Here is a 14,895-nt window from a genome sequence, read left to right as displayed (position 1 = left end):
GCATGGCCATTGTGATAAATCTGAAATGTTTTTATGTATGATGTTGTATGACTCTGTGTATAAGAAATTACAACATTACAAACATATCAGTTAAAAAAAATACCTTCTTCACAAACAAGTTTGAGTAATTTCGGAAAATAATAAACCCTTTCAGAATTCTGCGAAATACCAAAAGAATACAAAGGGATTGTACATTGATAGAAAAGGAAAAAACTAATTATGAGAGGAATTTCTTTAAAATAACCCATTCAGTTATTCAAGGAATTAAAACAATCCCACTGCAATAGTGGGAGTGAAAATATGGAGCTCATTGAAAAAGGAAATTAAAAATCTGCACAACATGGTTTTGAAGAAAATGTATTTTACACAATAAATTGCTAGATAACACTGGAGAAGAGACTATAAACTTCTTGAAGATAATTCACACACAGACACACACAAAAAAAACCCACCTGATTAAACATAGGAAAAGTGGGAATAAAGGGCAGACATTCTAAGAACTGATAGCTACAAATTATAATGTATCAGAGGATTGAATTAACATTCATTCACAATTTTCAGTCACCAAATGATGTAAGCAAACCACTGGGTCATGTAGCAAGCGTTACCATAAGTAAGAAAGCAGCCAGGGGCTTTAGTTAATATCCAGACAGATTACATGTGACGCTGAGCGGACTAATTTTGACACAGGTCTCAACTGTGACTCCATTTATGTCCGGGTCAGGAGAGAAAATACTGAAGACACTCAGGGGTGATTTACGGTAGGACGACACACAAGACGATGCGGAAGGGTGGATAAAAGGATGACTAGTTTGAAAACATGCCAAAGGTTAAGATGATTTGTCACAACAAGCTAACAGGCCTCATGATAAAATATACCATGGAGCTTCCTGTTCTATCACTGGAGCGCTGTGGCAATGTTGAGGCAAGCAGCAATTATCAGGCTGAAGGAAGAGATGGAAGCACAAAGGCAAACACCGTTTTTTTAGTATTTACAAGAGGGAACAGAATAATCGCAGGCACAGCATTACATGGCTTGTCCACAGTGAAAGGCCATCTTTGTTGCCTCAAGTGCTTTTATTTTTTTTTGCTTTTGACTTCAATGATGCCAAGACATCTACAAGGAAAACAAATGAACAAATCTGAAACTATGGTTTTCTCCTTTCTACGGAGCTGAATTATCACCCATTTCTTCAGGAACCTCTAAATTTCCACTCCAAACATACAACTCATTATCCTGCTGTCTGCAAGGGGAGGACATTTTAAATAAATCGTTGAAATAACCCATTCTAGCCCTAAGAGACTTAGTTGCTTTAACTGATTTAATCATTGAAGATGCAACATAGGCACAACTTTGTTAGCCACCAACGAGATTCTTTGCAACCAACAAATAAAACATATTGGAAAAAAAGCAAACAAGCCCCAAAAGTTGAACTGATAATTTTTTATTTGTCACCAGAAAGAGCAAACACAAAAGACAAACGGAGATTTACTTTTCCTGTTGCAATGTAGCAAGAACATGTATTCACCCATGTCTATTCATCTTGTTTTCAAACTTAACTTACGTCCTACAGCAACATCAATAGTTGTGATTATTTATGAGATATTTAAACACAAACTACTATGACTACTGAACACTCGAACAAAAGCATGAAACTATACGCTATCAAAGAAATGGGATTCCAAAGGGCCTCAAGGAGGCTGGCAGAACGGGAATAAATTGAAGGCTTTTTTTCCCCCCTTGCTCTGGTAGTATTTCTTTCCCAAAAACCCAATTAAATGACTACTGAAGATCGAATGATAAGTCAGTGAATAAACATATTTTAATAATAAATGCCTGGACATGGACAAAAAAATTGGGACAAAAAGTTCTTCACAGTTTTGAAAAAACAATTATATTCCAAAAATAGCTAATAGAAAATCTAGCAGAGAAAGAGGAAACACCCAGAAAACTTGAGAGAAAACCTTCGGAAATAAACTGTTAAGACAAACTGTACATTCTTTGGTACATTATGTCTCAACATCTATATCACAATCATAACTGTGGCAGTTCATTGACACCACAAATCTTTGGTCCACAGATTATTGCTGCGCAACCAGTCGCGAGCAGAGACTATGTCAAGTGCAAACACTTGTTCCTGGAGCCAATTGACCTCTGTGTAGCGAACATTGATTCTGGGAATCAGAAGGCCTGCTGCAGAGAGAAGGCGACTGCTGGCATTAAGATATTCGCTCTCAGAGCTAACAGTCCTGTCGACACATCAGCAGAGGTTAGAATCACACATACATCTGAAAAGAACCATCTGAGACCGTGATTACCTTTGAAGAACTATGGTGAGACATGTAAGGTCCGTCCCTGGAGGGTTGATCAGAACAGAGCTGTTTACAGCGATGAACCTCTCAAAAAGGAGCGCAAATTCCACCTCCTGGAGGTTATATGGGACAACGAGTGTCATCACACCAGGGATAGCAGAAGCACTGGCGTAGTAACCCATACTAACAGAATCTGGAACAAACATGAGCAAGTATTATAGCAATTATGTTCAGGAAATATTCAGATGTAGCCCAAAAGCAAAAATTATGAATGAATGCAAGTAGTTATTTTGTCAGTGCCGCTTTTCTTAGATGCAAATACATTTGGCTTCCTCTGGTGTTTGAAGTGCCCTTTGTGCTCAGTTGTGCCTATCTTTGAAGTCTTTACTCTTCTCCAGAGTAGTCCTGATATCTCTTTGTCAGACACAGTTTGTGTAATAGCCTCAAGTTATTTAGGTTTTTAATTTCCTTCGCTAGTTAGCTCCACATTTTCATTGTGATCATAGTATTTTGCAATCATCTCAGTGTGGTTGTAACATAAGGTTGGTCAAAGCTGCTCCTTCTCTGGCCCTCTAACAGGACGATAACCTCAAAAAAAAAAAAAAAATCACAGATAACGTGGGAGCACAACTTCAGACTTCCCTCCCTCTCACATCAGTAAATCTGTCAAACAGCCACCTCTAGCAGTTCCTGGTGTTTTGTACTCTTGCACAGTACCAACATTTGCCGCAGCCGGAGCTGCCAATAATTGCGGCACATTTTCATCAACTGACAAATTACTTTATTTGTGCATCAAAATCTTGCAGGACTTCCTAAAATCAAGGGCAGAGATGACTTTTTTGAAAAGTGAGATACCAACTAAAGGGCCAAATGGTGAGAACATTTTATTTTCTTATTTTTAATACAAGCAAATCATCACATCACATGGTTTCATGGAAGATTTTGTATCATTTCACTGGCGCAGTCACCAATTTGTTTTCAATGAAACACTCAGTTCATAACTACTTTTTGGGCCTATGGACTGTGTGCTTACGAAGTCAGTAGATCCTGCAAGTCCAGGACAGTTACACATACTGTGCCACTATCAGTGAACTAGTGTCTTTCCTCAAAATTGCTTTTTACTTCTGGTGGTTAGGATATTTCTGATACTGTATTCCAGCACAGCAAAAACACGAAGGTGAAATGACTCACGTTTGAACACTTGTCTGGCTCGAAGCCATTTGCTTTGTTCCACAAGTTTGCACAAAAGGCGCTGCAGTGACGCATGTTCCACAACCAGACCCTTGGACAACATGAAGTCAACAGTGTCCGATGCCACAATCAGCAACCTTTTCTCCATGCACAAGTCCAAGTGGGTCATGAAAAATGGAGTGTACTTGGAAATGTTGACCAGCGCTGTGGGAAAAAGATTAAAACATTAAATTCTGATGGCACAAGAGCACAACTGAGTAAATGGTGTTGATCCCACAAAATGCACCAGTAAAGTTTGCAAAAAAATAAGTATCTTGTCAAGGCACAAACAACTTTCACCAAAGGAGGGCCTGCCATTTTCACAACATCAGCACATCAAGTAGTTCAGTTTTTAAGTCTGGTTGAACAAGGGGGGGGAAATCACTTCAATAATCCAGCTGGGTGGAACGGAACGGATGTGAATCTCAAAATCTTGGATCTCAAATCTATAGATGAAAAACCAAAAATTTTACTGGTGGGATGCACAAATTTTAATAAAGGACAATAATATAATTGTTCAAAACGGTATTGCTATTGAATAAACTATTTTGAATATATTGGCTCATGAACAGTTGAAGAAAAGACGAGAAGCCAATGCAGACAGATAATGGTGTCTACATCCACCCACAGTTTGACAGATGACAGAAACAAATAACATCAGACATTTACGCGACACACAATTTTCTTTTTACCAGCGTCTGCCTCGATATTCATAACGTGTGTTCAAATAGTTCAATTACACCCTCTCACCGATTGGGTCTTTGATGCCAGGGAGGTTCGAGAAGACTTCCAGTCTGTCTCGGCAGGAGATTTTCTCAGAGAGCTTGATCATCATATAAAATCGACTCTCCAGGTCATCAGAGCTGCACGGCCACATATGTGAAGTCACAAACCATTTGTTTTCTGAAGAAAACAAAAAATGCACACATATAAAAGACAGAAAAAGTTATTCCTTGTCCGTTATTCTCATAGTATGTCCACAGAGTATGCATTATGAGGTCTGCTACGGAAGCCAAAATTCAGGTAAATAAACGCTCACTGCTATCTACTTTGTATACAGAAAGTTCTTTACACACTGCATTTAGGAGTGCCATCTCTAAAGGTGATGCTGTACAGTGAAAAGCTGCACAAATGGAGTAAATATAATCAACCTTTAAAACTAACGCTCGGCCATAACATACCTTTGAGTGTGCTCAGTGCTCCGGCAAAACTGCCATTCAAGAGGAAGAGCTTGGCTGCCACAGTGATCAGGGAGCAACGTGACTCCCCATTATCGTTGAGAAATAATCCTTTCAACATGGAGTATTTTATCTTTGACAGGGACATCACCTCCACCACACTCTGACCCTTCACAAGGCACAGTTATTTTCACAACATTCAACGCACTGGTCTTTGTTCCAGAAGTCATTGTGGGATCTCAGAAACGTGTACTTGTTCAGAACGTGTATACTTCCTGCATTTGCTCTTACTATATAAATATATATATATTCACATTGTTGGTGTTCTCAAAGAAGCAAAACAAGTGAGAGAAATAAATGGCAACTTACCTTATGCCACTGCTGTAGTTTATGGTATCTTAACATAAGGGTGATTCCAATCCTGCCCAAGAAGTACACAGCTGGAGATGTTTCAGCTTCATTTTGACAGACTTAAAATGTATCAACAAAGTCCACACTTTAGAATTCAAGAATAATATAGATAGAATATTTAAAAAATGAAATTGAAAAAAAAACACTGAACAGTTAATACCTGCATTGGCAAAGTCGACAAACGGCAGTGATGTCTGCTCCTTTCTATCGTACAGGAGAACCATGGCAATCCGAGCACCGATTGTCTCCAGTTTGTTGCAACTCGCATGAGAGTGGCAAATTGACCGAAACAACTCCCCCAGTTGCTTCCAATTTCCCAACTTGGAGAAAAGCTGACCAATATTAGATTAGATTAGAGTTTGGGTAAAGAGACAACTGAAAGAGGCACTTGAGAAAAAAATGACTTGAAGTAGTGGCAACCAACCTCGATCTCCACAATAGTAGAAGCTGCGGCCAGGTCATCTGCAAAACCCGAACCAAGAGTTGCCCTAGCATGTTTCAGATAGAATATCAGAACCTCAAAAGCCTAGACTCCATTAGAATATGAGGCAAAATATAGACCTATTAAATAACTCATGGATACATAATTAAAATAAAAATCCCAACAATATTTATTTGTAATTTCTACCTCATGGTACCTACCAAATATATGAACAGGAGTCAATGATGTCTGTGAAATTGAAAGATACATTGTAATGTATCGTGAGAGCACTGGTTTTTGACTGGGATCCAACGCTACTTTCGGTTTAGTGTGATTTGTAGTAGCAAACTATAATGCTCGTTGCAGGCTCTTCTCTATTCTCAAATAAATCAGAAATTACACAACAAACACAGTCGACACTGATTCATCATTATTTATCATTTCAAGTGAGGTACTGTGTACGCGTGATCCAGGGCATGAGGCAAAGTGGACTAGAAAATAACTGACTTCCATTCATTTTCTTTAAATTTCAGGTCCCTTGGACCGACCAGAAGACTTAGACTCCCAAAAATTAAAGGAACCCGCATTAGTTAAAAACTTCTACTTACTGTGTATTGGAGGATGTCACAGCGAACAAGTCTTGTTGGCCTGCTTGAGCCCTAGCAGCCAAGAAAGTCTCATCAATAGTAGTAGTTTGCATCTTCATTTGTACCTACAGTTTGTGTCCGACTCAAACATACGACTGTAACTCCAACAACCCTGGACATTTTAAGCATTCAAAAAAGCTTGGTGGCAACAGATGTCATCTCAGTGACAGTGAGGAGAAAGCCATACACATATGCTTAAACTCACATGTGGTTCCCAGACATCAAAATACTTGAGTTCACAGAAGTCATCTGCTGGAAGTCTGGGATGTTTTTGATGAAGTTAAAGCATTCCAAATCCAGCACCAGGCCTGCTTTGACCATCTGTAAACATGGAGACATAAGCGTTAGCAAAGAGGTAGATTTTCACATAAATGCAGGTCTATGCAAAATTGCAGACCTTAAATGTGATTTGCATAAGGTTAGGGATCACGTTACTGAGACACTTCTCTCTCACATACGTAAACAGCGCCAGCATGAAGGCATGTTCTGGCTGAAAGGAAAGAAAACAGATGTTGTATGAAAGTTAGAAATTCTTGAACACAAGACACATTTGCATTTTGTACAACCATGAGGATGCACGCAACCCGCATGAAGCTACTTACAGCAGCCTTGCGGTTAGTAACTTCAGATTTTAAGTTATTTAATAATCATTCTTACTATTCAAATTCTAACTATAAGTTGCTACCACTTTTCTATTTTTTTGTGCGTCTTACAATGTAAAGCTCGGTTAAATAGTCATAAACTCTAAGCTTGCAATGCTTTTTAAATTGTTGCGCATTTCTCCCCTTCTTACTTTTGACATCACTTTGCAGTGACCCTTGGAGAAAATGTGATCGCCCCTCCTAAATTGAAGTTGGTCTACCCCCTACTGGCCATGCGAAATACTGCAAGAAACAAGAATTCAACCAACCACAATTTTGTGTTCCGAGCTGACCCCAAGAACAGCGAGTATCTCAGTCACCATGCCTTCTTTGAGCAGACTCCAGAGGAGAGACTTGAACGTCTTCGATGAAAAATTCAATCCTGGAGCGTTGTTCTGGTAGTAGCTTCTGAACACAGCACCTGCAGACGGGGAGAGGGCAAGAGACTACAGGACATTCATGTCGCAGACACACAAGGTCATGAGAAGTAAATCTGCCTCCAATCCTTGCTGTCCTCACAGGGTCCGTCTCTTCATTTGTTTGGCCAGAATGCAGGAATTGAATTCCACAAGCAACCGACTTCAGTCATTACGGGGTTTCTTTTGAAATTTTTCCGTTAAAAACACACCGAAAACCACCATAAACTCATTCGCAACCATGACGTGTTGTTTGTCTTCCATGTTTCAACGTTTTCACTTCGTTTTAATATGTTGGACCATGTGAAATTTCATCATTCATCATTCCATCAAGAGATTTATATGATGGCACGGTGGCTCTCATTGGAGTGTGGCAGTGCGCCATGCTCGTTTATATGCGGCGGAAAACCTGCAACAGTTTCTTTGGAGGAAATTGGTTTCAAAAACTAAACAACTGAATTAAAACTGTTTCCAGAACAAAGGAAATGAAATGTTGCCACAGTACTTTCCCTGTTACAACACACATTTATACTTAACAGTCTGAAAAACAAAGGTGATTCCTCACTCAATAGTATAAGTGAAAATGTGGAAGTGTGTGAACAACATAAACACCTGCTTTTTGAAGACAGCCTGGATTTTGGGTGAAGCGCTCTATAGATTCGTTGCAAAACTGGAAGTGAAAAAAAGACTGCATTAATAGCCAAAAGCATTTACACAAACAATGCACATTAACGTACCTGTTCATCCCCATTCAGGGGAACGTGTGGGAAGCGACAGGTCTTGAGGTTGCAGGTCAGTGACTGACTGAAGAACAGTCGGCAGTACTAAAAATATATATATATAACAGAGTTCAATCTGTAGAACTGTAAGAATGGGCTTTGATTTCTGAAATAGTTACTCGGGAAAGTTTTATTTATAACTTAAGGTATAAATGAAAGCATTTTTCACAAATGAAAGAATATGATATGCAGCACAGTTCCAACTGTTCCAACGTTATTGACTGTATAACCTGCCTTATGAATATCAACACTGAAACAATGTCTGAGCAACAATCCCACCAGTTGACTAGCTTGTTAAATGTTGACTCCGAAAGTGGAAATGATAATCAAAATGCATTCTGTACTTACTTTCGATTGTTTCTCTTGCAGGACCATGGTCGGGTTCATCGCATGTAAATTTGTACATGTTTGTGGACCAGACACTGCAAGTTGAAGAATAAATCAATGTGACCTTAAAATACACAGAAATCCATGGTGAATGCTAAACAGCCTATCTTTCCTAACCCTGCTGTTTGCTGAGAGAAGGCGAAATCTGCTTCATCTGGACTCTGCAGACAGAATATATACAGCTCAAAAATAGTTAAAAGAAAACAGAAAAAGAAATTTAAAAAAGCCTACAGAATGTATCATAACAATAATAGTAATAAAGCATCTTACCTTCTCTGGTCTCCTTGCAAGCATCCCCCATCAGTTGAATTAGTATAAATCTGCAAAAGTAATCGCATGTGCTAAAACCTTACTTTGGGTTAAAAGGCAGTGCAATATTTCAAATAGTGTGTGGGTAAAAAGAGTTTTCCTTGAACTCCTGCATGAAAGGACATGAAAAAAAGTCATCACCATGTTTTGATTCAGACATCTTCCAGCAGGTGAGGAGTTCACATGGCGCTTGGGTTGTTTCCAAGGACAGATGTTGACTGGAGGAACAATGAATGATCTTAACACAAAAAAAAGAAATAACACTACGGTACCGTACTAATGCAGACGTTTGCGATGGGACGCGGACACCATTGATCACAGAGAACAGCAGAATTAAGGCACAGAAAACTGAAATGAGAACGTCAGTACCACAAACTTTCGGAGAACTGTTGCTGCAATTTTCCTTGCTCAACCTGAAACGTGAAATAAATCAGTGAGTTCGTATCACTGCTGACTTCAAAAAACAAACAAAGCGCATACATTACCTTGAATCTGTCGGTGTGCCAGTAACAGACATGGGTTTTGCCGATCCCTTTCCAACGCTAACTGGATTGTTTTCAATCAAACCACTGTGTGGAACATTATCGAATAGATCCAAGTCATCTTGGATTACGTTGACGATTAGAATGTCTTGCTCATATGCCGCCACCTCGTCCAAAACACATGCGTGACCATTACAGCCAGTGGTAGCTTCATTTCCAACACAGCCAAGTGCTTCAGACAGTGGTTCGTCTTCTCTGGGCGAACCTGTTTGCTCTTCATTGTCAAGATCTGATGTGTGAGCGTCTCCAAGAGACATGGGAGGCACTTCAATATGGCAATGCTTTTTTCGCAGCTGTAAACCCTCTGTTTCATCATTGTTTAATCCGATCACTTCCTCACTGATGTCTTGGTCACCATCCTTGCTTTCACCCGCATCTTGGCAGGATTTTGCTCCATTTGGAACAGAGCTGTTGGTTTGCTTGCTGACAGACGGACTTTCATTTTGAGAACAGTCCTGTACAACTTGTGATGCAGAAAGACGCTCCATAGATAACCGATCAGTGGACAAAGGGGTCTTCTGAAAGGGCCAGGGCATGCACGTGCGTGCACAAGATGTTCTCACCTTAAACAAGTACGGCTTCACTCTCTGACAAGAATCTCTGCACTTACTGTGATCATTGAACTCTGGGATGAACTCAGCAGGTTCATCATTGAAACGTACATAATGAAGATCATGTAGCGACACAGATCTACAACTGCAATACAAGGAGTTTTGGATTATATCGCACAGCACCACTTTGACTTGGTGTGTAATCCTAGGGTCACAGGTCGCCTCAGGCCCGTTTGCCGGTTCCATCCTTGAATGTTGTTGGCCCTGACTTGAGAGTTCCTGGGAGGAAAAGTCTCTCCCATCACCACAACCGGAGGGTGTGTTGAATGGCCGAGAGAGACCTCTAATGCCTGCAGCCAGAAGACAGGTTTGAAAGTCAAATGAGTGGAGAAAAGTATTACGCATTTCAGCACCGCACGCACAAATGTCAGGAAAAAAACCTCATCAAAAAGTTAAATAGCATTTGGGGTGAAGGGGACGCGTGGAAGAAAATTAGCCGGACTAGCTTTTAGAGAGCTAACATTGCGCTATGGTCACTAACCTTCCGTGCAACCGTAAAACTGTGGTGTAAACGGAGAAAACTAATGTTCTCACAGGTGCGTGGCTGGATAACAAGCTCCAGGTTGGTCTCACCTTCGGCGGCCACTGGTGCTGCTGGTCTCCTCGACTGTATCCACCTTATCTCTTCCGAAGTGAAAGCTCCTCCATCCATCGCGAATAAAGATGGAGCACGTATTGAAACCTCTGGCTTTAAAACTCTCCGGAGTTGAAGCGCAAAGTGAGCAGAAACAAATCCCACTGGTCAATGCGCTGCAGTGGAGAAGCAGTTAAGCCAGTTCAGGTGACATCAAGCTAACCAATTATGATGCCAACATACTGATACAATGGCATTTCCCCGTGCGTTCGAGAGACTATGAAACATTCAATTTGACCTATAATGAGCTAAATGATAAATCAGACCATGATAAAAACAACACCTCGCAAGCGCCGCTGACAATTAAGGCTACGCGTACGGCACGTGACGACGCAGACAGGGTCCATGTGGTCGAAACATGCCACGACTTCACTTCAGACAGAGCTCCATTGCTTCGTCGCTGGGAAGCGATGCCATGTGATTAGCATTAGCATAAAGATGTGGTCATTTGTATAGTGTATGAAATGATAAAAGTAATAATAAACAGATAAATAAATGTATTATATTTAAATACATTTAAAAAAATACTCTATACAAGTTTTGTTTGGTTTAGATTTAGCGCATGAAAAGACACAATATTGTGATATGATTTTTGTTGTTGACAAACAAGAAGTATTTTTTTTTAGCAGAGAAAGTCACAAAAATCTACATTCAACCATTCAAACCAACTACATTGCTCTCATTTACACCAACACAAGAGTGACTGGTTGACGAAAGTAGACCTGAGTCGTTTTAGAAATGTTTTATTTATTTGGTTTTACTAACATAGTCTAATCATAAGTTTAAGTAACATTTTTACAGAAAATGCAATCTAACTTTAGTTTCTCTCCGCTCACAATGCATCAAGTTGCATTCACACCCCTCATTTCTTCAGAAATCAAATTGTTTAGTTCAAACTGACATCGTGTCCATACTCATTTTTTTAACCCAATATTATTGCCCTACATGGATTTCTTTTGTCTAATTCACATTTGTAATATCTGTAAGTGCTGTCATACAGCAGATGGCAGTAGCATTGCATTGAACACAAGAGGAGTGAAGAGGAGGCAGAGCAACCGCTAAGCTGCTCCAAAGAGCTTCGGAACATCAATGCATTTCTAATTGCCCCTGAAAGTTTAAAGGAAATACATTCTTTTGTGTTTTGGTTATTGTGTCTACAGTTAAAAACTACCCCAAATGCATCACCTCCACCACTTCTGGGCTGGTAGATATAAGTATTTTGACTGGGAATCATTCCTAGGCCAATGACTGCGCTGAAACCTAACTACCCAACCTCTGGAGACTTGAGATCATGCACAGCCAGCCCAATATTTTCAGGGCCCTATGCAGAATTTCATATGGCGTACCCCTACTCCACCACTACACAGTCACAGCACACCATACATATACGTAGATTGTGATGTACCCCCGGTCAAAGATACCTTTGTGAGAGTGTGTGAAGATAGATAGATAGCGATAGATAGCTGGATAGATAGATAAATACTTTATTGATCTCCATCGGAGAAATTCACAGGCATTAGGTATTGAAGTAATATATGATCTGGGGGAGATGTGATTTCCAAATTGTGGTGCATTTTGGGGATATCTCATTAGAGTTAGAATGATCTTAATTTGTCCAGACCCACAGCCTCTTACACATACAAATACATCACGTGACAGATTTGGAACCTAAACTAACAACAGCAAGGGTTCAACATTGAGCTTTATGAAAACGCAGATTAAAATCCTTCCTTCATATCTTCTCTGGAGGCAAGGTCACAATTGACATCATTCTAGACTCCAGAATGTTGCACTGCTTACTTGCAGTAGTTAATAATCTCAGTGAGTCCATTTTGTCTTTCTTGGATTTGATGACTTTTTCACTGTCAAGTTCCTTTAACGCAAATGGGTGAACATGTGATTAAAACTGTGAAATGTGTCATATCGTATTAATAAGCTTTTCTAGTCATCATCCAAAAAAACACCTCACCTGCTGTGGAAGCACTTTGACTCGATGAAACGCCAGCGGCAGTAGCTGGTACTCTGTAATGGTGGATATTACCTCATAATCGATCTAGTTATCTTGAATACTTAACAATACTTACAATGCTTACAGGCAGACACACAATGCAATATATACAAAACACAATATTATACAAAACATATGAGCTTTATATAATAATGTTCCTGTATTTAAGGACTTATCCAGGTGAAACACACATTCTTATAGTAATGCAAATGCATTCCAGTGTTTTCAAGGCTGTGGTAATCTGATTTAGTAACCGTAAAATATTGTTGAATGGACCATAACGACACGCTTTAGGGCCACAGTTACATCCAACTGGACGCCTTATTTTACTGGCGTGATGAATCCTCTTTGTTGGGAGTTGAAACAAACTGCGGTGAGAGAAAGTATTAGATCACAAATGTGGAGCAAAAAATAGAACAAAAGATTTTAAGATCAAGATGGAACTCCAAAATGTAATCTGCATCTTGTTCAATGCAGCACATTCTGACAATATGACTTAGTGTTTTATAAGGAGAAAATGAACATTTTGTAGACAAACTGTTGGTGCAATGCTCCAAAATTTAAAAAAAAATTAAAAAAATATATATATGTATATATATATAGAAATTAATATAGGTGGTTTTGTCATTTTTATTTAATGTATTTGCAAAATACAACAATAATGGTCAAAATCAAAGAACAAAAAATGTGGGTTAGGATTAAGGCTGTAGCAGCATGTGTTTGCGGAAAAAAGGAAAACACAGAGTAGGTGCATTTTATTATACAAATCAAAATGGTCAATTAAATGTCATTGCCATTGCCATTAGAAGTAACTTCTCACATGTGCACCAATACGTACAATATGAAATAATCATATCCATTCAATATGAGTTATGACTGTAATGTCATTATCAGTCATTTTTCAATAGTCAATTAAAGTTGAATCACCGACCCGAAACATCACAGCTGTGAGGAGTGCAGGAGGGACCCTGGTGTTGGGAAGTAGCCGGTTCCCTGGACTGCGGCGGCCTGATTCACAACACCAGCTGTCCCGCCTCACCATGCCAGCAGATGCCGCTCTCACGAAGGTCTTTCCCATGTCATGCGGAATGAAGTGGCTCCAACTCATTGTGAGGTCTTCAGGGGGTCCATCTCTTCTCTCAGCACTGAACCCCCCATCGCATCCGTGACAGCTGCGAGAAGAGAAAATGCAAATGCATCTGAGTGCGGAAACAATCCCAGAAGAGGCAGACACAGAAACTTGTAGCTTCCAAGGTTTTGGTGTTAAATCCAGTCAGAGGGATTCTGTGCTCCACCTCTTTACACCTGACAGGCATAAGACCACCAGCAGCACCCCACTTCACCCGCTATGCAAATTTCATAATCACAGCGATGAGGAAGTGTGCATGCACTTCCACTGAAGAGGGAGCTAAGCTTTTACTTAGCATATGAAATGAGTTGGGATTAGACTATGATAGAGAACACAGACAGACAGACGGGAAATTCACAAGTTAAGTCTGTCATAGTCTTGCAAACGTTTCACCCTCCCGCAAAATATCGGAAACGGTACTAAGGCGGCAAAATTAGCTGCGCAAATTTGTTTGCAACGTGAGGTTTGTGTTCACATATTTTAAGTCCAAAGTAAAGCCTGCATTCTTTCATTGTTGTTGCATTAGGGTAGCTCCTTATTGATCCTCTTCAAAAGGCAGTAGCACACATGAAGGAAGTTCGAGTGACACAAAGGATGTAGCCGTTGAACAGCACTTGTTTGCATTTGCATTCCGACGATTGAATCATCAGCAACATAAATACTGCCCCGAGAAACACGTAAAATGAGAAGCAAGTGTAAATGTCCAAAAAGCAGCATTAAGTCCTTTAGGGCCGGTTGCTAACTCAAAAAATGTCTGCGTCATATGAATCCAGATGTCGTGCAATATATGACAAATAAATCCCCTGGTCCAGGCTTGTCTAGACCATCTGAAATTAAATGTCTGAGTGTATAATACGTGTGAGAATTGTTGCTTTTTATGAAGCCATATTTGAGTATATGCTGTGGGCTCCCGCCTCTATATAAGATATTGCGCCATATAAGCAAAACAAGAGTGTATATATTTACTCTGCGGTGTTTCTTTGTCTCTACAGACTAACATGTAGCTGTCGGGTACGCAGGCAGCAGATGAATTCCTTTAAATAGCCTTGCCTGCCTCATCTTATGGTTGCTATGGTAGCCAGCCCCTCGTTTCAAGATAACGTCCACATGCTCCCAGACCTCCTCCACTTGAAAGCTATAGATTCTACTTTTGTAACAAGATGTGTGGACCAGACGCACCTGTGAATCAAGTTTCATCTGTGATACAGTAAACCGGCAATCCTTGACTTTGTGAGCACA

General features: G+C 39.9%; 1 protein-coding gene across 1 annotated transcript; it reads right to left on the bottom strand.

Annotated features, from left to right (window-relative positions):
* Window positions 1-1,442: 1,442 nt before the first annotated feature.
* topaz1 (testis and ovary specific TOPAZ 1) lies at window positions 1,443-10,926 on the bottom strand. The gene is made up of 21 exons (XM_053862870.1): window positions 10,459-10,926; window positions 9,218-10,175; window positions 9,102-9,145; window positions 8,874-8,950; window positions 8,694-8,743; window positions 8,541-8,584; window positions 8,385-8,458; window positions 7,995-8,081; window positions 7,870-7,927; window positions 7,111-7,262; window positions 6,598-6,690; window positions 6,406-6,521; window positions 6,162-6,212; window positions 5,557-5,620; window positions 5,293-5,464; window positions 5,091-5,191; window positions 4,725-4,890; window positions 4,294-4,446; window positions 3,505-3,708; window positions 2,320-2,506; window positions 1,443-2,250 (listed from the first exon to the last, which is right to left on the bottom strand). The coding sequence occupies exons 1-21, from the start codon at window positions 10,535-10,537 to the stop codon at window positions 2,052-2,054; spliced, it is 3,129 nt and encodes a 1,042-aa protein (XP_053718845.1). The 5' UTR covers window positions 10,538-10,926; the 3' UTR covers window positions 1,443-2,051.
* Between the last annotated feature and the right edge of the window lie 3,969 nt (window positions 10,927-14,895).

This window comes from Synchiropus splendidus, chromosome 4, assembly GCF_027744825.2.
Source record: "Synchiropus splendidus isolate RoL2022-P1 chromosome 4, RoL_Sspl_1.0, whole genome shotgun sequence".
In the NCBI taxonomy this organism is placed as follows: domain Eukaryota; kingdom Metazoa; phylum Chordata; class Actinopteri; order Syngnathiformes; family Callionymidae; genus Synchiropus; species Synchiropus splendidus.
This window is presented reverse-complemented; position numbering and strand designations above follow the sequence as displayed.